Below are 25,335 nucleotides of genomic sequence, written 5' to 3' on the forward strand. Positions count from 1 at the left end.
AACTCGAACAGGGGTTAGGAAAACACGTGCGAGTGCATCCCTGAGTAACATAAAACACATGATTCATGAAAGAATTTTCAATTTGGTTTCAATGTAAATTCTAGTGAAAGTCAGGAAAGTGTAGCTGAGAATCATTGATTGATAGGTTTCTCCTGGAGACGTTTGTGTCTTTGCCTATACTGAACAATGAGGAAAATGTATTTGTTAGTCTGGCCACTATCCTAGACATTGGGACCATGCAGAGAAAGATGAGAAATGACCACCGATCTTTTCACAAGATAACTTAAAAGCCCAGGAATGGCTTGTATCTGCTGTCAACTGTGGTGTGATATTGGGCAAATGTGATACGTTGCCTGGTGAAGGTGCGCTGAAGAACGGGTCTCAGACATGCTCAGTTATTTGGCAACAGCACGACATGAAATGGGTAATGTGGCTCAGGGAGTGAGACAACTTTTATTCAAGGCACTGACATATTTTTAATGAAATAATATAGAGCTAAATGCACTGGTACCTATCCGAGGGATTGAAATTAAAGTAAAGAGGGACATAGAATTTGGATTTCTAAAGATTTACTGTAACCAATTGGTATCAAGTCCGAATCCTTCAGCCATGCAGCTTAGGCACACTGAAAGAGAGTAAACAAAAAGGAATGCCTGTGCACAGTTTCAAATGATGCTTGACAGGGGGGTTGCAAGTTTCCAATTTAATTTTGACTCATGGTTAGAATAATCTCTTTAAGTCTCATGCACTTTGTCTTAGCCCATTCCCACTTCCACATGGCCACAATATGCAATAATGTGAGCGTCATGAAATTGATTGCAGTTGAAACACCAATATTATAATGTAATGAAAAAATCAGGTATTGATTCTCTAATCATGCAGAATCTTAAATAGGAGTAATCACTAATCTGATTAGACAAACAAATCAAAACTCATTAAATGCATCGCAAAATAGAATGAACTGGGACAAGAGGAAGGAGTAAATTAGGGAGAGAAGAGTGCAAACCATCCAATTAAAGGCATGAAATTTCTACTTTTTCATTCACTCACTCAATGATCAACATATTACATGGTAATCTATCATGAATACAAGATTACTGCAGCATCTCTCGGAAAGGTGATTAACGATAAAAAGGTAAGATCTTATAGTTTGGCATTTATAGTAATAGTTTTATGAAATAGGAAAGACTTATGGTAGCAGCTGTGTGAACAGTATAAAAACACCATTGATTAGTGTTGTGTACATCAATTTAGGGTTAGCTTTGTTTTGGAAAATGTTGTACTCAAAACTGATATCACACTGATGAATGAAGACTTTCTACCGGATCCACTGTCAACATCGAGCACTCCTGGCTCAGGTATAGCGTGGGTTAACTGTACAGTAAGGCTCTTTCTATACTATTACAACACACACTTTTAGGTCAGGCATAGCATAGGTTAGATCTAGAGAAAACATTTCCGTCAGTAGGTTTTAAACTCCAACCTCAGAATACAACTAAATACATATTTTGGTTCTGTCTTCACAAAGGAGGACACAAATAATCTCCCAGAGATGCCGAGGAACATAGGGTCTGATGAAAGGGTGGAACTGAAAGAAATCAGTATTTGTAGGGAAATGGTGTTAGGAAAATTGATGGGACTGAAGGCCGATAAATCCCCAGGGCCTGATAATCTACATCCTAGGGTACTTAAGGAAGTGGCCCTAGAAATAGTAGATGCATTGCTGGTCATCTTCCAGAACTCGATAGACTCTGGAACAGTACCTATGGATTGGAAGGTAGCTAATGTTACCCCACTATTCAAAAAAGGTGATAGAGAAAAAGCGGGGAATTATAGACCGGTAAGCCTGACATCGGTAGTGGGGAAAATGCTAGAGTCCATTATAAAAGGTGTAATAGCAGAGCACTTGGAAAGCAGTGATGGGATCGGACAAAGTCAACATGGATTTACAAAAGGTAAATCATGCTTGACTAACCTACTGGAATTTTTTGAGGATGTAACTGGTAAAATAGATAAGGGAGAACCAGTGGATGTGGTATATTTGGACTTTCAGAAGGCTTTCGATAAGGTCCCGCATAAGAGATTAGCGTGCAAAATTAAGGCACATGGGATTGGGGGCAAGGTATTGACTTGGGTAGAGAACTGGTTGGCGGACAGAAAGCAAAGAGTTGGAATAAACGGGTCGTTCTCCGAGTGGCAGGCAGTGACTAGTGGGGTACCGCAAGGATCGGTCCTAGGACCCCAGCTGTTCACAATATATATTAATGATCTGGACGAGGGAATTGGATGTAATATCTTCAAATTTGCAGACGACACAAAGCTGGGTGGGAGGGTGTGCTGTGAGGAGGATGTCGTGAAACTCCAGTACGATTTGGACAGGTTGGGTGATTGGGCAGAAACATGGCAAATGCACTATAATGTGGGTAAATGTGAGGTTATCCACTTTGGTGGCAAAAACAGGAAGGCAGACTATTATTTGAATGGCAATAGATTGGGAGAAGGGGAAGTGCAAAGAGACCTGGGTGTTCTTGTGCACCAGTCGTTGAAGGTAAGCATGCAGGTGCAGCAGGCGGTTAAGAAGGCAAATGGTATGTTGGCCTTCGTAGCAAGAGGGTTCGAGTACAGGAACAAGGATGTCTTGCTGCAGTTGTACAGGGCCTTGGTGAGACCGCACCTTGAGTATTGTGTGCAGTTTTGGTCGCCTTATCTGAGGAAGGACATTCTTGCCATGGAGGGAGTGCAGCGAAGATTCGCCAGGCTGATACCTGGGATGGCAGGAATGACGTATGAGGAGAGATTGCGTCGATTGGGCTTATACTCACTGGAGTTTAGAAGATTGAGAGGGGATCTCATCGAAACCTATAAAATTCTGTCAGGCCTGGACAGACTAGATGCAGGAAGGATGTTTCTGATGGCTGGGGTGTCCAGAACCAGGGGTCATAGTCTAAGGATAAGGGGTAAGCCATTTAGGACTGAAATGAGGAGGAATTTCTTCCCCCAGAGAGTGGTGAACCTGTGGAATTCTCTGCCACAGAGGGCGGTGGAGGCCAGTTCATTAAATATATTCAAGAAGGAGTTGGATATATTTCTTAAGGCTAAAGGGATCAAGGGATATGGGGAGAAGGCAGGGACAGGGTACTAAATTTGGATGATCAGCCATGATCTCATTGAATGGCGGAGCAGGCTCAAGGGGCCAAATGGCCTACTCCTGCTCCTATCTTCTATGTTTCGATGTTTCTATGTTAAGAGAAGCCATATCAGCCATCCTTATGATCTTTCCGATTGACACTGTGATGTGATTATTTATCGCTAGGATTCTTACTGCTGGTGTTGAACTTTTGTTACTATGTTTGGATTTAATTCCTTGCTAGTTTCTAACGTCAATAATTTAACAGTTATTGTCAGTAATGTATGCTATCTTTACAATCTGGGCTTTTCCCCAATATTTGATCTGACGTTGGTAGCTAGATGACAGTTTTGTTAAGCAACCTGAGTCCTTTAGTAACTGAAACTTGCATCCTTATTCATGCTGTGTATGGTTAGCTCTTCCAGGTTTAACAATTAAACTCCAATCACAGTATATCATTCACTTGGGAATATATGGGATACCTACCACATTCTTGTATCACTTTTGAAGATGGAAAATAACATTTTGTCAAACTTAAACTACAGGCTAAAACTAATTACTGAAATTTATTTGCAGGTTAATTACTACACAGAAGCCTAAAGATACAGTAAGACACTGAAATAGCACAATACTGTACTTAAAAACCATTGATTCAGTTCACAAGGTAGTTCTGATTGTCTCTTCTCAGATAACACGCTAAAATAATCTTGAATGGTGAGTTATGTGGGAATAATTCCTCATGCGGCTCCTATTAGTCCTATCAGTTACTAGAGGTGAGATGAGACTCTGAGGTAGCCCTTGGATTTCATGGGGTCCTCTCTTTGATGTAAAAGCATACCCTTTGAATATGGTCTGTAACAAACACACATCACAGCAAACCGGGGAATGAGGCACATCTAGGTGCCGTTTGCACCTTCCCAGTTATGCTGGTTCTCAACATCCAGTAGAAGGAGGAATTACAATATGTATCTGCCCCATCACCCTGGGAGGGATACAAGTGACACTTACTTTGAGATCAGAAGGAATTCTCTAGCTGTGAGTTACAAACATACGGACATGCAAACAATGATGGACAGGAAGAAACCCTCTGGTCCATCCAGCCTGTCCCACACTATTGTGATGCCTTGTGTATCACAACATATAGGCCTAGAAATTCGGTTGGTAGCGCCGGCGCTGAGCGCCTAAAGAGACCTAGAATTGGGGCGATACCCTATGTTGGGGCATTCGCTATGAAGATAGCGACAACTCAGATATTGACTATACATTTTGCGCCTGCGCTAAGTGTTTGCGCGTGCCCGCGAGCGCAAGCAGATCATGACGTCATTTCAGTGTGCAACGCCTTTTAGGAGCGCCTGAGCGCATATTGGGTGGCGCCCTGAGCCTTAGCGCCCAGCGCTATTAGTGACAGTTCGAGGGAGGGCTAACAGGCCCTTCTCGGAGTAGGGGGGCGCTATTTAAAGGGGACAGCTCTAGTGCAGAATCTTCTGCCACTTGGCCTGCTCATTGCGATTGTTGCTAGAGAGAGTTGGCGAGCTAATGTGGAGCGGAGTTCTGGGAATTTAGCTTTACAGTACTTGGGACCTTCAAACCTGTCCGAAGCACTTGCAGCACTACACCTAAAAGCCTTTTGACCAACTGGCATCGGAATGAGAGCTTGTTTGGAGGGCGACGGCCTCATCGCCCAACACTGTGAAGGGGCAGAGAGACGGCGGGAGAGAGGGCCGGGATTGGCCAGAAGGAGGAGGGGCAATGGAGGTCAGCCAATCCGACGGGAAGCTGCGAGGGTCTTTAGGCAGCAGGTGACAAGCCTTGACATGTCGGAGGAGCAGTGTTTGGGAAGGCTCCGATTCTGGAGGGACATTGTTACTGATCTGTGCCACCTGCTTGGTCAGGATCTGCAGCCGCGTGAACGCTGCAGAACCTCTCTGTCCGTGATGGCTAAACTGACTGATGGCCTCCATTTTTATGCCAACGGATCCTTTCAGTCAGCCATTGGGGACATTGCGACTGTCGCTCAGGTTGCAGTCCACTGTTGCATCCAGCAAGTTACAGATGCCCTTTATAGGCGAAGGCGTCAATTCATTACCTTCCCTCGGACCCTGCACAAGTAGGCGGAGGGCGCGCAGGGTGTCGCTTCTATTGCGGACTTCCCCATGGTGCAGGGGGCGAGTGACAGCACACACGTGGCTTTGAGGGCGCCATGCCATCATCCTTAGGACTTCCGCAACCGCAAGGGGTTCCACTCCCTCAACATGCAGCTGGTCTGTGACCACCGCCAAATCATCATGGCAGTCACCGCGCATTTCCCAGGGTGCAGCCACGATGCCTTTATCCTGCGGTTGACCTCAGTTTGTTACCTTTTTGAGGGGCTGCCTCGAAGACGAGGCTGGCTTACTGGGGACAAGGGCTATCCTCTCTGGCCATGGCTGATGACAACACTCCGTGTGGCCGACACCCCAGCAGAAGAGCTGATTAGCAGCGGCCATCAGGCGACCAGGCACAGTAAACAGCACACTATTGGTGTTATCAAAAAGCGTTTCCAATGTCTGGAAGATTCGGGGGGATCCCTGCAGTACTCGCCGCAGCAAGTGGCACACATCGTCGTCGTCTGCTGCATGCTCCACAACTTGGCGAATTGACGCACCCAGCCAATTCCAGCTGTCCCTCAACGACCAGCAGAGCAGGCGGAGGAGGAGGAGTATGAGAAGGAGGAGGAGGAGGAGGAGGAAGAGCAGGTGGAGGAGGAGGAGGAGGAGGAGGAGGAGGAAGAGCAGGCGGAGGAGGAGGAGGAGGAGGAGGAGGAGGAGGAGGAAGAGCAGGCAGAGGAGGAGGAGGAGGAGGAGGAGGAAGAGCAGGCGGAGGAGGAGGAGGCGGAGGAGGAGGAGGAGGAGGAGGAGGAGGAAGAGCAGGCGGAGGAGGAGGAGTCGGAGGAGGATGAGGAGGAGGAGGAGGAGGAAGAGCAGGCGGAGGAGGAGGAGGAGGAGGAAGAGCAGGCGGAGGAGGAGGAGGAGGAAGATGGAAGGGCTGCTGAAAGTGGAAGGGCCATACGTCAGAGGCTCATCTGGACTCGTGTCGAGACCCCTGTGGCGGAATGATGAGAGTCTTAACTCATGCGCACTTTGGATGTTTGAGGGCCTCTGAATGCCAGCATCACTGAAACTAGTCACATGCACCATGCCACATTGAAACTTCTGTTTATTGGCACAAAAGTCTTTCATTACAGCTAAACAACGTAATGTCAACAGAAACCATAACTTTCAAAATAACTGTGAACTGTTCGGCAAAGCCGCAAAACTCAACAAACCTTCCACAAATATAACAACAGGTGAGGGTGTCCTTGAATTTGGACAAACAAACGTCTCAGCACCTCCCTCTACAACTGGCCCCTTGAGGGAGAACGACTTCTCTGACGCGCCCGGCCCCTTCCCTCCCTGCTGCTCCTACGTAATTGGACCCCAGTGGCGGCCTCAAGGCTGGGGGACGCATGCTGACTGTCTGGAAGCGCAGAAGCCCCTGAGGGACGGCCTGGCTGACCTCTGGGCTTGGAGGGTGCGGACGCAAGATGCTTGATGTGACCATGGCTGGAAGCAGTGTGGCCTGCAGGTGGTGGCAGCTGCAATGCAGGCATCCCAGCGCTGGCATGTGCAATGGTCTCCTGCCAAGAGAGGACACCTGCACCATGGTCGGACGACACACTGGCTATCTGAGGGGAGCGGCTCGGCTCATCCGCCACAATCACATGCTCCACTAATTCCTGGCCTTGTATGGGACTGGAAGGGCCCGGGGTGATCCTAACTGATGCAGAGAGGGTGGCTACAGTGAGAGATCGCGTTGCGTCAATCTGGCTGTGGAGGAGCCCAGCAAGTGACTGCGTGGCAACAGTGAGGACCTGTGTGCCAGGTGCCAGTGCTTCGGAGAAGGCCTGGACAGTTCTTCCCATTGCTTCGGACAAGGCAGGTGCCGACCGCTCCACTGCCTCGGACAAGCCCTGCACAGACCTTTCCAGGGATTGTCCGAAGCCCTGAACAGTCCTTTCCATAGCCGACTCAAAGCCGTGGACAGTCCTCTCCATTGTTGGGCCGAAGCCCTGGATAGTCCTGTCCATTGTGGCCCCGAAGCCCTGGATAGACCTGTCCATTGTTGCCCCGAACACCTGGAGAGTCCTGTCCATTGTTGCCCCAAAGCCCTGGAGAGTCCTCTCCACTGTTGCCCCGAAGTCCAACATACTCTTAGCCAATGAATCTATTGACTCAGGCATCTTCTCGACTGCAGCCATCAGCTCCGTGTGTCTGACCCGGGCCTGTTTGCTCATCTCAGCCAGGCGACGCACCTCATCTGCACTCTGTGCAGCAGTCATCACGACCTGCCTTGCCCTCCGGGGAGACGGTGGCCGAACTTGCCTATCCCCCGTGCGTTGCTGCATGCCGCTTGGTCCGGCAACTGGTTCATCCTCAGAGACCCCCCCTCCCCTCCAGGGGACTACTATCACCAGTCTGTAGATGTGGCAGCTCCCGGATTCTGCAACGGCTGGTCCGGATTCCTCCTGGCCCTCGCCTCCGGTGGCACTGGCACTGACAGCTTCAGCGCATTGAGCCCGAGTTGGTGCTGCTTCATCTGAAAGTGGGAGGTGGAAGAGTGGCTTTAGCAAAAGGACAGCTTTGCTGAAAGGCATGCCAGATTGCAGCAAGGCTCTGACATGGCTGCAGACTGAGGATGCATGCTGGCGGGGGGACCAAGTGGAAGGCAACAGGTGAAAAAGGTGAGAGTCTTACCCTCGCTGTCGGTAATGGGGTCGGCAGATGCAGTGGTCACAGGACCAGACAGACGTCCTCCAAGTATCTGGTGCACTCTCTCCTCCAGATCCGTGAGAGTGACCACTTGTGGAGGTCCGCCACCGGTTTGACGCTGCTCCTTTCGGATCATCGCCAGCTTGGACTGCAGGGGAAAGAAGGGGAAGTTCTGTAACATGATGCCTTGAGAGATCATTGCATGCCCCCCATGGTGCAAGAGCCCTTACATGAGGCCTTGAGAGACCATCGCATGCCCCCCATGGTGCAAGAGCCCTTACATGAGGCCTTGAGACATCATCGCATGCCCCCCATAGTGCAAGAGCCCTTACATGAGGCCTTGAGACATCATCGCATGCCCCCCATGGTGCAAGAGCCCTTACATGAGGCCTTGAGATATCTGTCCACGTGTGTGCCCAGAAAGGGCCATGGGTGCATGCTGACAGATGGCCATTGGGGCATCATTGCAGCAGGGTGCCCGAAGTCAGCTGCAGATGGAGGGAATCAGAAGTTTGCTAAACCATCACTCACCCTAACGATCCGTGTGAGGTCGTTGAATTTCTTCCTGCACTGAACAGGGGTCCTGGTCGCCATGCTGCTGGAGTTGACCCTCACAGCAACCTCCCTCCAAGATCGTCGGTAAGCCTTCTGATTCGGCCTCTTGCCATTATCCGGATACAGGACATCTCGATGGCGTTCAACTGCAGCCACCAAGTGGTCCAGAGCCTCAGTGCTGAAGCGCTTTGCTCTCTGTCTAACCTTCTCCATGCTGAACAAGTTTGTAACGCCAGACAAGGGCGAGCGCTGATTCTGAGGCCTACAGGGCGTTGGGTGTTGAAGCTCAGGCTGACTGACCCACCCCTTTAAGAGCCGGCCAGCGCCTGGAGGTCTCGTGGTTTCCCGTAATTGAGATCACCTGCGCTGCGCCCGTCCGCGTCGATATTGAGTAGCGCCTGAACTTTTGCGCCTTAAGAGCACCGTGCAATGGCTGAATTAGCGCCTCAATCCCCTTTGGGGGCGATGCAACCCAATATCTCGCCAGGCAGCGATAACTTTCGTCTGGCTATAAACTTAGCGCTCCGCCAGTTCTAACGCCTCAAGCGGGGCTATACCCAATTTCTAGGCCATAGACTTTCCACCCCACCCAAAACCATGCGATCTCCTTGGAGAGGCAAAAAACCCCAGATAAACGCCCAAGCCAATTTGGGGGGAAAAACAGCTGGGAAATTTCTCTCCGACATCCCAGGCGATCAAAGCTGGCCCTGATAATTCTATGCAGTATTTATCTTTTGTACAAGGTGATATCCGCCAGAAACAGGCCCAGCTCTCACTTGAAGGAATTTAGCGAAACGACGTCCATCGCATGAGCCAGTAACCTGTTCCACAGGGCCACTATTCCCTGGTTAGATGCCATGTACTGGCAATATAGCGATAAAACAAGGACATTCTCAAGCCATTATAGGAATGCCACCATATATTAAGGAACTGTGCTATGAGAATCTATTTTAAAATCAGGAATTATGATTAATGTCTAGTTTCTTTTTTTTTGTCTGTTTCTGCTTTTTTTACTCAGTGCTGAAGACATTGGGAGATAATAGCTGGAAGCTGAGGTAAGCAGGTTTGGGATTGGGGAGAAGTTAATAATGTGCAGATCATGGCTCAAAGGAGGACTTGGTTGAAATACTGAACTGGACAGGTTGTAAGGCCATTTCTTATGTCAGTGCTTTTATGCTCTAAACTGGCTGGAAGGACTTACTTACACTGACTGAATGAGGACACAACTGAAGCCACTAGGTTGATGCTGCGTCTGTTACAGATGTATATCCAGCTTCCTCATACTGTTAGTCTCAGTAACTCCATGGGTTAATAACTGTATTTGTTACTGAAGCTAATCCAGCTGCCTCATACTATCAATACTGTCTCTACTACTGTTAGGGTTGTCAAGTTAAACTAAAACCTGCCATAGCATGGCAGTGAAGAAGTCCCTGTGCTGTTGAATTTTCTGATGTGTTGCATCAGGTTTGAAATCTCTTCATGTCAGTTTGACTCCAGCCCAATTGTTTTTTGACATTTCCTTTGAAGGAAAGTATTTGTTAGAGCCCAGCAGGATTGAGTTTCACCCGTCCTCCTGTGGGGCTGAGATGTTAAAAATATACCTGGGCTTATTTGAGAAAATGTTTCTTCCTGCACCCCCACCCCTCCCCAAATGTAAATAAAACAGAAATTACACTTGTACTTATGATTTTTTTCTTTTCTTATTGCACTTTCAGTGAGAAGTGAAACGTTAAGGGCAAAGCATTCGATTCCAAAAAAGAACTGTGAGTTATTTGTGCTGCGAGTCTTCAACCTTTCTACGTGAAGTGGTTGAAAGTGCCTCGTGATGGGGGAGATGGAACAAGCTTCGCTGGAGATCAGTTTTCCCCAAGGCTTGAGGCAGGCACGACCAGAGGAAATGGCACAGCCTCCAGACAGCCAGGCTGGTAAAGGTGAACCCTTACCAGACAGAGGGAACTGGAAAGGAAAATTTGACTTCCTATTTTCCTGTGTGGGATATGCCATTGGACTTGGGAATGTCTGGAGATTCCCTTATCTCTGTGGCAAAAATGGTGGAGGTAGGACACACTACTGAACTCTACTGCAGAATTAACCCTTTAGTTTACATTGCCTCTCCTTGTTCTTCCTACCAAAATGTATTCCTACCAAAATTTACAGACAGGACTCCATTGTCATCCAATACAGATGAAATTGTGATCATACATCAGAGTTGCAATGTTTTTGTGACAGCACATTCACAAAGAATGTGAGTGTGACTGCTAGAGGGCCACTCTTCTGATACTCCACCCAGCTGATGCTGCAGCCTACACCCCTCCCACCCAGTTGAAGCTGGCATTGTTCACCCCCTCCCACTTGTTGGATCCTGGTATTTCCATTTTCCCCACCCAGTTACTGCTGGTACTGTTCATTTCATTCTCCCACATTGGCACTTTTCTCCATCATTGACCTCACAGTTCAAGCTGGCCCTTTCTCTATCAATTCAAATTGGCATTCTTCTCCTCCCCCAATTCAAGTTGCCACTCCTCTCTCTCCCCCCACCCCTCCCCCCAGTTCATTCATAGAATCATAGAATCATAGAATGGTTACAGCACAGAAGGAGGCCATTCGGCCTGTCGAGCCCATGCCGGCTCTCTGCAAGAGCAAAGCAGCTAGTCCCACTCCCCGCCCTTTCCCCGTAGCCCTGCAATTTGTTTTCCTTCCGGTACTTATCCAATTCCTTTTTGAAGGTCACTATTGAATCTGACTCCACTACCCTTTCAGGCAGTGAATTCCAGATTCTAACCACGCGCTGCGTAAAAACGTTTTTCCTCATGTCGCCTTTGGTTCTTCTGCCAATCACCTTAAATCTGTGTCCTCTGGTTCTCGACCCTTCTGCCAATGGGAACAGTTTCTCTCTATCTACTCTGTCTAGACCCCTCATGATTTTGAACACCTCTATCAAATCTCCTCTCAACCTTCTCTGCTTTAAGAACAACCCCAGCTTCTCCAGTCTATCCACATAACTGAAGTCCCTCATCCCTGGAACAATTCTTGTAAATCTTTTCTGTACCCTCGCTAAGGTCTTCACATCCTTCCTAAAGTGCAGTGCCCAGAATTGGACACAATACTCCAGTTGAGGCCGAACCAGTGTTTTATAAAGGTTCATCATAACTTCCTTGCTTTTGTACTCTATGCCTCTATTTATGAAGCCCAGGATCCCGTATGTTTTTTTAACCGCTTTCTCAACCTGCCCTGCCACCTTCAACGATTTGTGCACATATACTCCCAGGTCTCTCTGTTCATGCATTCCCTTTAGAATTGAACCCTTTAGTTTATATTGTCTCTCCTTGTTCTTCCTACCAGAATGTATCACTTCGCACTCTTCTGCACTCTCGCCATTCAGCACTCTCTTTCACCCCTCTCCTCACACAGGCACTTTATCTGCTCATAAATAACAACAGAAAATGCTGGAAAAACTCAGCAGGCCAGGCAACATCCGTGGAGAGAGAAATAGAGTCAACGTTTCAGGTCGAAACCCTTCGTCAGGACTGAAAAAACACAGGAAATGAAACAGATTAAAAGGCCAGTTTGGGGGCTGGGAAATGGGGATGAAAGAACAAAAGAGAAGTGAAGAGACACTAAGAGGTATTTAAAACGAGACGAGATGGTGATAGGACTAGTGGAGAGACAAAAGACGACTTTAGATTAGGTGTGAAATGCGCTGGCAGAATGACAGACAGCTGCCATGTGGGAGAGAAAAAAAGGGGGAAGGGCACAAAACAAAGGTGTGGATAAAAAATATATGTAAAAATGTAATAGGGGCCGAGGTTATGATCTGAAATTGTTGAACTCGATATCGAGTCCGGAAGGCTGTAAAGTGCCTAATCGGAAGATGAGGTGCTGTTCCTCGAGCTTACGCTGGGTTTCCGTGGAACAATGCAAGAGCCCGAGTACAGTGAGGTCTGAGTGGGAATGGGGCGGTGAATTAAAAAGAAAGGCGACCGGAAGCTCGGGGTCACCCTTACGGACTGAACGGAGGTGTTCCGCAAAGCGGTCGCCCAATCTGCGTTTGGTCTCCCCAATGTAGAGGAGACCACATCGTGAGCAGCGAATACAGTATACTAGATTGCAAGAATTACAAGTAAATCGCTGTTTCACTTGGAAGGGGTGTTTGGGGCCCTGGACAGTGGGAATGGAGGAGGTATAAGGGCAGGTGTTGCATCTCCTGCGCTTGCACGGGAAGGTGCCGGGCGAAGGGGAAGGGGTGCTGGGGGTGATAGAGGAGTGGACTAGGGTGTCTCGGAGGGAGCAGTCCCTACGGAATGCTGAAAGGGGAGGGGAGGGGAAGATGCGTTTGGTGGTGGGATCACGTTGGAGGTGGCGGAAATGGCGGAGGATGACCCGTCAAATGTGAAGGCTGGTGGGGTGAAAGGTGAGGACAAGGGGAACCCTATCGTGGTTCTGGGAGGGAGGGGCAAGGGTGAGGGCAGAAGTGCGGGAGATAGAATGGACATGGTCGAGGGCCGTGTCAATCACGGTAGAGGGGAATCTACTTTATCTGCTCCTTCAGTTCATGCTAACACTCTCACCCTCAGGTCACATTGGCACTATTCTCCTCCCCCCCCACCCCTTGGGTAATACCAGCACTCATTTACAAGACCCTCCCCACTCCTACCCCATTCTCACTGGCATTCATCTGCCTCTTCAATTTGTGCATGTTCTCTTCTCCTTTCTTCCCTCAATTAAAATGAGCACTCCTCCTTTCTCTCCCTGGGATCATGTTGGCACTCACCTCCCCCATTAGTTTATTTTGGCAGTATCCTCCCGCAGCTCACATTGGCACATTTCTTCCCCTCCTCCCTCAGTTCATGCTGCCACTCTTCACTCTTCTTCCAGTTCACACTTGCATTTTTGTTACCCTACCCCCGCTGCCCAGTTCATGCTAGCATGCTTCTTTCCTCTCTCCCATCAACTCGAACTGGCATTCTTCTCCCCATCTACTCTGTACATGCTGGCACTCTCCCCCCTCTCCTCCCTCTCCCATATTGGCACTCTCTGTTTCACACTGTAATTGTGGAGTGCCTATGGGCCACGTGACTTACCTAGTGGGGGTTGACCAGGGGAGGGGCAGGAAATTTGGTCCCTATATGTTCATCTGGGTTAAATGGTCGATGGAACTACTTTGAAAAAAAAATCACAGATGAGATTGATTGAAAGTAGAGAGGCTGCTTTTCTGTGGTTTTCTCCAGGATCATTACTAATCTATTATTCAATGAATCAGTATGGTTAACCTGTTTATTTGAACCAATGCAAAAAGCATGACATCTAATATCTGCAGTAGAAAAATTTAATGTGACATCTTACAGATTTATGCTGTGATAGATCCATTCAAGGCTTTTACTTGTAGATAAACATACACTAGACAATCTCCTGTGGCGTTACATACAAATAAAATGTTTTAAAAAATGTTGGCATCAAGTAGGCCTCAGCAGCAGATGGGTCTGACTGGGGTGCTTATAAATCTGGCTTGTTGCGGGGCGCACCTTTGAATTTAGTTAAAAGTTTGGTTGGAACTTGAATTTTCAATGGTTACAATTACTTCAACTTTCTGTTAGTGTGGAAGTGTAATTGCTGTCCTCTGTGTTTGTTGTTGTATGTGATCTGCAGATTTAATTGGTGCCTGCTAAACATGTGACCAATAATACACACATGCAGACCAAATGGAAAGCAACAATCTTAAATCATACAGATACAAAGCATTTTATTATATAGATAGATATGTTTTTCCAAATTTCAGTTCCTGTTTTATTGGAATAACATCCAACATATTATATTTCAGGTGCCTTCCTGATCCCATACTTTCTGACGCTGATACTTGCTGGGATCCCTTTGTTCCTCCTGGAAACAGCTCTTGGGCAGTACACATCTATTGGAGGCCTCGGCGTGTGGAAGCTAGCTCCTATGTTTAAGGGTTTGTATATTTGGGTGTGCAATTTGGAACTTGCTTTGAAAATCTATCAAATTTTATCACCTGGATTGTAGTTTTTTTCAAAATCTTTGGAATCATTGGTTTAAAGTTTGTTATTCTGGCACAGAATCAGTAATATTAGTAACATAGTGAAATAAGGGCTAAATATACAACATTGTAGCTGTGCTTTGAAAGAAAGGCTGGAGGACTGGTTTGTGCAATGGGTGAGATGCTGCTCTTTCACGTCGAACATACAAGTGCACTTTGCAAAATTGCAGGCTCACTACATTTGCAGTGTGCGAGGTACTTCACCACATACAAGGGTTCACAAAATCTACCCTATTATGTAAAATGTCCTTGGGGCAGGTCCAGCCCAGAATGAAGTGAATGTGAGTCAGTGTCACAAAACAGCCCATAGTTTGGTACAAATTCTCACTCTCAGGCCACATAGACACGCTGAGTGTGGGAAATGGAAATTTAACATTGGAGCAATAGAGGAGTTCTTTGGAGATTGGGGTTAACGTACATGGCTGGGCCATGGTGAAGGACATTTACTATGTGTCTAACCAGTGCAACATCTGTCTTAGAAGTGCTTTAGGGACTGTATGGAGAGCTTTACTCTTTGTCTAACTTGTATTACACTTGGAATAAAAGGTGTCTGACAGCCTGCACTGATTCCATGCTGGATACGGAAGCAGTGAAGCACAGTGAGAGGAAGAGATCTCAATTTTGCATCACTTCTGAGGGATAATTTCAAGATCCTGCATTTCTATTGGGGAATTACACTTGCAGGGAGGGCGAGTGAGAGAATCAGGGCTGTAGCGTTGTACCCCAATATCTGTCTTGTCTTCCCTTTGCATGGGAAGAAGTTGACCATGATTGTTTAGGGCCATGCAATGCTAGAATGTATTCTGCAACAATGTTGAACATCAAAAACATATATAAAAGTTAATAAAAAATTAGGTACCAGGGTTGCCTGTGACAATAGTATTTTTGCATAGCATTAAGTCTACATTGGACCACATTCAAGTCATTTTGCATTTCTGAAGGTGAAGAGATTCTCTCTGTATTAAACTGAGGGAGTGCTGTATTGTTGGAGGTGCTGTCTTTTGGATGAAATGTTAGATTAAGGACCAGTCTTCCCTCTCAGGTAAAAGATCCCATGGCACTATTTTAAGAAGAGCAGAGGAGTTCTCCTGGAATGCTGGCCAACATTTATCACTAACCAAACACCACCAAAAACACATTATCTGGTCATTTATCTAATTTCTGTTTGTGGGACCTTATTGTACGCAAAAGAAAAACTCAAGCTTTTGAGTGACCCGTGCATCAGAAGGGCCCACTGCTTTTTGTGTCAATATTGCCCAACATGGCAGTCCTAAAGTATGGCTCTCCAGACTGGTCGGCTCCACTTTTACAAAGCCCCCCAAGCCCCTCCCCTCCCCCTACCCCACCTCCGCCTCACCTTACTTTACAGCTGTAAGAAATCACACAACACCAGGTTATAGTCCAACAGCTTTATTTGAAATCACAAGCTTTCGGAGCGCTGCTCCTTCGTCAGGTGAAGTGGAGAGATGCATAAAAACACAGCTTATATAGTCAGAGAATAATGTCAGATGTTTACAGGTAATCTTTCTAACTGCCATTTATCACACCTCGGCAGGGAGATAATCACAGGTGTAAATGGTGTCCAAACAGGTCAGTCAGGAAAACATTACATCAGAGAACAGGACAGGAACTCCAACCAACGCTATACACCAGATACATCAACGACATTTTCTTCCTATGGACCCACGGCGAAGAATCACTGAAAAGACTGCACGATAACATCAACAAGTTCCATCCCACCATCAAACTCACCATGGACTACTCCTCAGAATCGGTTTCATTCTTGGACACACGAATCTCCATCAAAGACGGACACCTCAGCACTTCACTCTACCGCAAGCCCACGGACAACCTCAGGATGCTCCACTTCTCCAGCTTCCACCCTAACCACATTAAAGAAGCCATCCCCTATGGACAAGCCCTGCGAATACACAGGATCTGCTCAGACGAGGAGGAACGCGATGGACACCTACAGACACTGAAAGACGCCCTCGTAAGAACGGGATATGATGCTCGACTCGTCGATCGACAGTTCCGACGGGCCACAGCGAAAAATCGCATAGACCTCCTCAGAAGACAAACACGGGACACAACCAACAGAGTACCCTTCGTCGTCCAGTACTTCCCCGGAGCGGAGAAACTACGCCATGTTCTTCGCAGCTTTCAACATGTCATCGATGACGACGAACACCTCGCTAAGGCCATCCCCATGCCTCCACTACTCGCCTTCAAACAGCCGCCTAACCTCAAACAGACCATCGTTCGCAGCAAATTACCCAGCTTTCAGGAGAACAGCGACCACGACACCACACAACCCTGCCACAGCAACCTCTGCAAGACATGCCAGATCATCAACACAGATACCATCATCACGCGTGAGGACACCACCCACCAGGTACATGGTACATACTCATGTGACTCGGCCAACGTTGTCTACCTCATACGTTGCAGGAAAGGATGCCCCGGAGCATGGTACATCGGCGAGACCATGCAAACACTGCGACAACGGATGAACGGACACCGCGCAACAATCGCCAGGCAGGAGTGTTCCCTCCCAGTTGGGGAACACTTCAGCAGTCAAGGACATTCAGCCTCCGATCTTCGGGTAAGCATTCTCCAAGGCGGCCTTCGAGACACACGACAACGCAAAATCGTCGAGCAGAAACTGATAGCCAAGTTCCGCACCCATGAGGACGGCCTCAACCGAGATCTTGGGTTCATGTCACGCTACATGTAACCCCACCTGACGTAGGGTCATCCAGACTCGAGTCGTTGTTGGCTTGTTCTCTCCACACAGATGCGGCCGGACCTGCTGTGATTTCCAGCAAAAAAAATGTTTTTTGTCTGTTTTTTTGTTTTTCATACAGATCCCAGCATCTGCAACGTTTGACCCCTTGTGACCCCACCTCATTGTTCTCTGATGTAATGTTTTCCTGACTGACCTGTTTGGACACCATTTACACCTTTGATTGCTGTGATTATCTCTCTGCCGAGGTGTGATAAATGGCAGTTAGAAAGATTACCTGTAAACATCTGACATTATTCTCTGACTATATAAGCTGTGTTTTTATGCATCTCTCCACTTCACCTGACGAAGGAGCAGCGCTCCGAAAGCTTATGATTTCAAATAAAGCTGTTGGACTATAACCTGGTATTGTGTGATTTCTTACAGCTGTCCACCCCAGTCCAACACCGGCATCTCCACACCATGGTTACTTTACAGCCTTACTTTTAACAAAAGGATCCACACAAATATGACGGTTTTCACCTGTTTATGACTCACTAAGTGCTTCTTCCCTTGGACCTGAGCCAGGGTTAAATGACTTAATGACTTAGTTGCTTAAAAGCATGTATTCAATGTTTGGAAGCCTGCATTAACTATTCTCTTCCCAGTGTTTGGTTCAACAGCTGAACTTAATATTGTATGGGTATCCTCAGGCAGGTTACAGGGTATTCCCTTTATGAATCTCGAAGGCAACATTTCGGGCAACTTTACAAGGCACTGTTCCCACAGTGTTTATAAAGACAGCAGTGTAATTCCATATAATGCAAAATGTGTTATTCTGCTGCAAAGTGGAACAGTGTGCATTGAAAGCCATGAGGCCCATTCGTTGCTACATAAAAAACACCTTTAGGTCAACCAGAATTCAGTTGTTGTTTGGAGAGGAGACTGTAGATGGGAAAGTCCTTGTAAATTGCAGGCTCCAGATCTATGATTTGCTTTCTTTCTATTTCTTTGAAGATTGTGTTGTAGCCATAATGAATCGTGATGGTCTAGTTTGTGTTCTGACATATCATTTTTAATAAACTGATGGAGATATATGTCAATAGATTATAGATAGCATGTATTTTCCATAATAAACTGCACTCTGTTTCTTGACAGGGGTTGGGCTGGCTGCTGTCATCTTGTCCTTTTGGCTCAACAGTTACTATATTGTGGTCATAGCCTGGACTCTCTACTACCTCTTCAACTCTTTCACATCGGTGAGTCTCAGTACTTGGGTATCATCACCAGTAATTTCCGCCAGGGTTCTCCTGATCTCCTCTGTAACTTCGGTAGAAGATCCGTGGAAGCCTTGGAGAAACAGGGGTACCATTGCTGACCATTCCATACATTAACCTATACTGTGCCTGACCTAGGAGTGTTTTTAATAGTGCAGTTTACAGGAAACTTTGCTCTGTTTTCAACACGTGCTATTCTTGACCTGACTGTGGTTGATAAGATAGTGTAGAAGAAAGTTTACTCTTTGTAAAAACCTGTAATATATTTGATTCGAGAGTATTTGATGGAATATGTGGAGGAAGTTTTATTCTGTATCTGCCTTGTACTATACCTGCAGTAGGTGCAGTTAACTATTATAATGAGGCAGGAGGGGGTTATGCTGGACTTTCACCTCATTTTTTGTGGACTGCAACCATTCAGTAAGGCCCAGGCTAGTGGCAGACCTGCAGTTGGACTTCCCCTGAGCCCTTTGCATAGCCTAGAGGAGGGAAAATCCACCCTGGGTAGCCAGTGGAGTTGGGGGTGTTGGGAATGCTGAACATTTGCACAGGTGAGGATGCAGGATGCAATGTTGTAAATAAGGTTTAATTTGTCATGAATAGAGATAGATAAGTTGACTAGGAAGGTTTAAGAGAAGCTGAACTTCAAGATGCTAAAGGGGAAAAATTCGGTTGGTTAGCACCGCCCGTTAGCGCTTCTGGGGGCACTAACGGGGTGCTATTGACTTATTGCCCGAGCACGGCGATTTTAGCGCTGCCTGCGAAATTGAACTGGCAGTTTGCGGTGGCGCTAAACACTACCATCACGATCTCCTGCGCCTGGAGATCGTGACATCATTCAAGCGCGTAGTGCCCCGAACCGAAAATTGATTCTCGCATCGTGCCTCACCACCTGCCACTAGGAACGACAGGTAGAGGGGGACGATTTTCAGTCGGCTGGGAGCTGGGGGAACGCTATTTAAAGGCGTGCGCTTCCTGTTTTTTCCTGTTGGCAATCAATTCTGCATACGGAGGTTGAGAGAGGGAGAGAGGCGTTTGGAGAGATTTGACGGTTTCCTACTTGAAGGAGTTTTGGTCATCAGAAAGACTTATCAGGTTCCCATTTCTGTACCCTTTAGTACTACCACATTTAAAAGAGTTAATGGGGGCTGTATTGGCACGGGGCCGCGCCCTCCAGATTCACCGTCAGAGGCAGCGGAGGTGGAGAGAGAGAGTGGCAAACGTGGCCAGAGGGGGGAGTGCCAACAGGGCTCTGCACAGGAGACCTTACCTTCTCAAGGTATTCCGGGGGCAGTTCTCCTACATTCATCTGTCCAAGGAGCAGTGTTTCTGCAGGCTCCGATTCAGCAAGGAGGTGGTGACAGAGCTCAGCAATCTCCTGCAACCAGAGTTCCAGCCTCAGCGCAGGACCAGGACGTCTCTGTCGGTGGCAGTGAAGGTGACATTTGCTCTCAATTTGTACGCCAGCGGCTCCTTCCAGGCTTCAACGGTGGATATTGTTGTGTATGTACCTTTAAGAGAATAACTGGTCTCAGACTGCAGTACCGGCAGTGACCACCCCTGTATAAAAGGAGCTAGTGAGCCTCTGTTGTTTTCAGTGCCCGATTGACTTCAATCAGTAAAGACTTGTTATGTTCAACTCCTGCTGTCCGTGTCTCAATCATTCACGGACATAATACTGGCGACGAGCAGATACGAACTTACCTACAGTCTGCACCACCTCCTGGGATCCATTCCTACAGCGAAGTGAGCAGAGGTCGAGGCCAGAAAAAAAAGTAAGAAGCAGTAGAAATGGGCGTCGACCGTGGGCATCCGCCCCTGTGTTAGCGGAGTTGAAGATTGCTGGAGAAGCTGTCGAAAGTGGGGCCTGGTTCCTGTCGACGGTGCTTCAGCTAATCGGGCTGGTGGCAGGTAGTACACTGATCCTTCCTGGGCTGCGGCGGTCGCGAACTCGAGCGGGTGGCTTGCAACGGGGCCGAGCAGTGTTGTCGGGAAGAAGAGAGAGAGAGGGTGGAGCACACAGGGCGCAGCCGGTGCTATGAAGCCGGGATGCGTATAGACCCGAGAAGAGGGAGGCAAGAGTCCCACAGGGTTGTTCCACGACGGGAAAATAATTTAAAAAAAAGAAATATGAAACGCGCAAGAAACCGCGAGGAGCTGCAGGTTGCAATGGAAACCGCGGAAAGCAGTGCTAGCAACAGCGGGGAAGAAGGCAAAGCGCGGGAGGCGCCATCTTATTCAGGGGGAAGAAGGCAAAGCGCGGGAGGCGCCATTTTGTTAAATCGGGGAAGAAGGCAAAGCGCGGGAGGCGGCATTTTAGATTTGCAAGATGCCGAAGACTGGCTGTATCACTGCCTTTGATAATACAATAGAAGACTGGACCACGTATGTGGAAAGAGTCGAGGTATATTGCGAGGCAAACGAAATAGCTGATGAGAAAAAGGCATCGGTATTGTTAAACTTAATGGGTGCTAGAACGTACGGTCTATTGCGGGACCTGATTACTCCAGCCAAACCGAAGGCGAAGAGTTTTAACGAAATTGTTGCTGTCCTACAGGAACACCTAAACCCTGCACCGCTGTTGATAGCAGAAAGATTTAAATTCCACAGGAGAACTCAGCATAAAGATGAGAGCAATGCTGAGTACCTTACGGAACTACGCAAGCTATCAAAGCACTGCCAGTTCGGAGCAGGACTGGCAGATACCCTACGGGACAAATTTGTCTGTGGACTCCTGAGTGAAGGAACACAGAAGAAGTTACTCTCAGAGAAAGAGCTGACGCTAGATAAGGCTTTCAGCGTGGCAGTATCGTACGAAGCAGCAGCCAGGGGAGCTGCAGAAATTCAACAAAAGCCGCAGGAATACGACACCCACGAAATGACATGGGGATTTGCAAAATGTTATCGCTGCGGCAGAACTAACCATGACCAGAGGAACTGCTGGTCCAAAGACAAAATATGCAGGCAATGTGGAAAGATGGGACACATTGCACGAGTTTGCAGGTCTGGGAAGAAGACCAGCGACAACAAAAAGGCTACTAAGGAACCGTACAAGAAAGTACAAAAGATGACGGACAGTAGTTCCGAAGACCAGATGAGCGATAGTGAATCCGGGAACAGGAGACTAAGCTGTCTCAAACTTCACAATGTAATCGCAAAAGAGGATCACCGAACCATTTGGGTCACCCTCACGATAGCAGGGTCCCAAGTTAAAATGGAATTGGATACAGGATCAGCGCTAACCGTCATGAATCGACGAGACTACGAGCGGCTATTCTCACACATACCCTTGAGAGAGACATCCATCGTCTTGACGACGTATACGGGGCAAAAAGTATACCCCAGAGGAAAAATAAGGGTGCCTGTCGAATACAACGGCAAGAAAATACGGAAATTGTATCTCTACATACTGCAAAATGGTGGACCACCGTTACTGGGACGTGAATGGATCAGGAAGATAAGCTTAGATTGGCACTCCTTTCATGCAATGAGGGCGGACGGTAAAAAAGATGAAGACGTCACTCCTGGACGATTGTCAACAATCTTAGCTAACGCCAAAAAGGTATTTCAACAAGAACTGGGCACTCTTAAAGGTGTAACCGCCTCGATAAAAATAGCAGAGAATGCAAGTCCCAAGTTTTTCAAAGCAAGACCGGTACCATATGCAATTCGCCCAGCCGTCGAGGCAGAGCTGGAGAATCTGGAGAAGGCAGGCGTGTTGTCTAAGGTCGACTGGAGCGAGTGGGTGACTCCCATCGTTCCTGTCATGAAGAAAACGTTAAGCAATAAGTCTGAGGAGCCAAGGAAGGTTTGCATCTGTGGGGATTTCAAGGTGATGGTGAACCCAGTCCTTCACACAGTACAATATCCTCTTCCAAGGATAGAAGACATCTTCGCCTCACTGTCTGGAGGGAAGCGTTTTACAAAAATTGACCTAGCACAAGCATGTTTGCAGATGGAGGTTGAAGAATCCTTTAGGAAGTATCTCACGATTAACACTCACAAAGGTCTTTACCAGTATCATCGATTGGTATTCGGAGTAGGATCGGCTCCGGCGATATGGCAAAGAGCGATGGAACAAGTCCTGCAAGGGATTCCGGGGACTCAGTGTTACTTGGACGACATCCTTGTGACAGGTGAAGATGACAGTGAACACCTTAACAACCTAGAACAGGTGCTCACTAGACTACGGGAACATGGGCTACGAGCCAACCGCCCCAAGTGCGAGTTTTTTAAGAAACAGATATCGTATTGTGGCCACGTGATTGATGAAGAGGGGTTACATAAGTCCCCTGACAAAATTGAAGCGGTTGTTAAGGCCCCAGTGCCTGAAAATGTGTCGCAACTGAGGTCATTCCTCGGATTAGTGAATTACTACCATAAGATTTTCCCGAATTTGTCGACAATTCTGCACCCACTGAACGCCCTGCTACGAACGGGAGTAGCATGGAAATGGAGCAATGACTAAGCGAGCCTTTCAGAAGAGTAAGGACTTAATCACTTCAAGAGAAGTATTGGCTCACTACAACCCAGCACTGCCGATCAGACTGGCGTGTGATGCGTCTCCCTACGGCATTGGGGCGGTACTGTCACATAAATTCCTTGATGGTTTAGAGAGGCCGATAGCTTTTGCGTCACGCTCGTTAACTTCTGCCGAGCATAACTACGCCCAGATTGACAGAGAGGCCCTCAGCCTAGTGTGGGGGGTGAAGAAGTTCAATCACTACCTGCACGGTCAAAAATTTACTCTACTAACCGATCATCAACCTCTTGTCTCCATTTTCAACCCTCAGAAGGGCGTACTGATAATGACAGCGCAACGGCTGCAGAGGTGGTCCCTTTTCCTAGGGGCACACCAATATGACATCGAGTACAAAGGAAGTAAACAGCATGGGAATGCTGATGGATTGTCACGCCTACCGTTGCCGACGGTGGAAGAAGAAGACCTTGCAGTGGATCCAATGGAGTTATTCCACTCGACCATAGTCGAATGTCTCCCTGTGACGAATGCAAACATAGAAAAGGAAACACGGAATGACCCGACACTATCGCGGGTCTATGATTTAACGGTGAAGGGATGGCCAGCACATGGCGAACCACTGCTGCCAGCACTCTCGCCGAGAAGAGAACAGCTGTCAGTGTGCAGAGGAACCTTGATGTGTGGATCCAGAGTAGTAATTCCACCTAAGTTGACGGATAGAGTGCTCAATGAGCTTCATGAGGGTCATCTGGGTGGGGTAAAAATGAAGAACTTAGCCAGAGCGTTTGTGTGGTGGCCGGGAATCGATAGAGAAATCGAAGAGATGACTAAGAGCTGTGCAGGATGCCAGAAGGTCCAAAACGCCCCACCACAAGCTCCTCTACACCCATGGGAGTGGCCCCCATCTCCATGGCAAAGGGTGCACATTGATTTTGCTGGTCCCTTCATGGACTCGATGTTTTTAATTGCGATGGATGCACATTCAAAGTGGCCAGAGGTAATAAAAATGTCCTCAACCACCACGGAAAAAACTATCACAGTTTTACGAACCATATTCGCCAGGAATGGGCTGCCTGAACAGATTTGCTCTAACAATGGACCACAGTTTGTGTCTGAAGAGTTCCAGAGGTTCTTAAAGAACAATGGTGTTAAGCATTACACATCTGCCCCATATCATCCAGCCACTAATGGATTGGCCGAGAGGTTTGTCCAAACATTCAAGAAGGCTATCAAGGCAATGTGTAATGAAGATATACCCCTACAACACAAGGTGGACAACTTCTTGTTTGCCTACCGGAATGCGACACATGCGGTTACCAACCAAACTCCAGCCATGATGTTCTTCAATCGAAGACTACGATGCCGCTTGGATTTGGTTAAGCCAAACGTCCGAAGAGATGTGGAGAACAGGCAGTTTCAGAATATGAATGAAAGGCCGACCAGGAGTTTTAAGATAGGTCAACCAGTTTTGGCCCGGGACTACCGCACTGAGAAATGGCAGCCAGGAACGATTTGTACACGGCAAGGACCTCTCATGTATACCGTGGACGTTGGAGAGAGCATTGTAAGACGCCATGCTGACCAGATCCTAGAGTCACTGGAAAACGTCAACTCCACACCACGATCTGATACACCTGGCAATGAAATTGATGTACCAATTGCAGCTACCGCAGAACCGGTGATATTGGAAGCAGATGAACCAAACAACGACATTGATCCCGACTCAACATTGCCAGAAGAACCTGATACCCCAAAGAGGCGTTATCCAGACAGAATCAGGAAGCCTCCTCAAAGACTGAACTTATAATTGCTTAAACTTAACCAATGTATCTAGCAACCGTAATTGTGATTGTAATTAGTTATCATTTAGTTGTTAAATGAATGTTATGTACTGTTTATCTAAAAGGGGAGGAATTGTTGTGTATGTACCTTTAAGAGAATAACTGGTCTCAGACTGCAGTACCGGCAGTGACCACCCCTGTATAAAAGGCGCTAGTGAGCCTCTGTTGTTTTCAGTGCCCGATTGACTTCAATCACTAAAGACTTGTTTTGTTCAACCCCTGCTGTCCGTGTCTCAATCATTCATGGACATAATAGATATTGCGAATATCTCCCAGTTCGCTGTTCATTGCTGCATCTGGGAGGTCACAAATGCTCTCTGCAAAAGGAGAAGGGAGTACATCTCATTCCCCATGACCCGAGACAAACAGCGTGAACGCGCATGTGGCTTCGCTAGGATGGTGGGCTTCCCCATGGTTCAGGGCGCCATTGACTACACGCACGTGGCATTGCAGGCACCTAATGAAAATGCAGAGATTTTCCGCAACTG

General features: G+C 47.5%; 1 protein-coding gene across 2 annotated transcripts in view; it reads left to right on the forward strand.

Moving 5' to 3' along the window:
- The first annotated feature begins 978 nt into the window (after positions 1 to 978).
- Positions 979 to 25,335, forward strand: part of LOC147106176 (sodium- and chloride-dependent GABA transporter 1-like) — a 96,228-nt gene continuing 71,871 nt past the window's right edge. The window contains exons 1-5 of one of the 2 annotated variants that reach the window (XM_086009031.1): positions 979 to 1,135; positions 9,488 to 9,524; positions 10,185 to 10,526; positions 14,288 to 14,419; positions 18,408 to 18,508. In XM_086009031.1, coding sequence (XP_085865157.1) covers positions 10,295 to 10,526; positions 14,288 to 14,419; positions 18,408 to 18,508 — 465 coding nt within the window. In that variant the 5' untranslated portion in view covers positions 979 to 1,135; positions 9,488 to 9,524; positions 10,185 to 10,294. The remainder of the gene's footprint in view (positions 1,136 to 9,487; positions 9,525 to 10,184; positions 10,527 to 14,287; positions 14,420 to 18,407; positions 18,509 to 25,335) is intronic. The other variant, XM_086009032.1, reaches the window with a different exon arrangement.

Source organism: Somniosus microcephalus, chromosome 16, assembly GCF_052327205.1.
Source record: "Somniosus microcephalus isolate GS21.2 chromosome 16, FLI_Smic_1.0, whole genome shotgun sequence".
In the NCBI taxonomy this organism is placed as follows: Eukaryota; Metazoa; Chordata; class Chondrichthyes; order Squaliformes; family Somniosidae; genus Somniosus; species Somniosus microcephalus.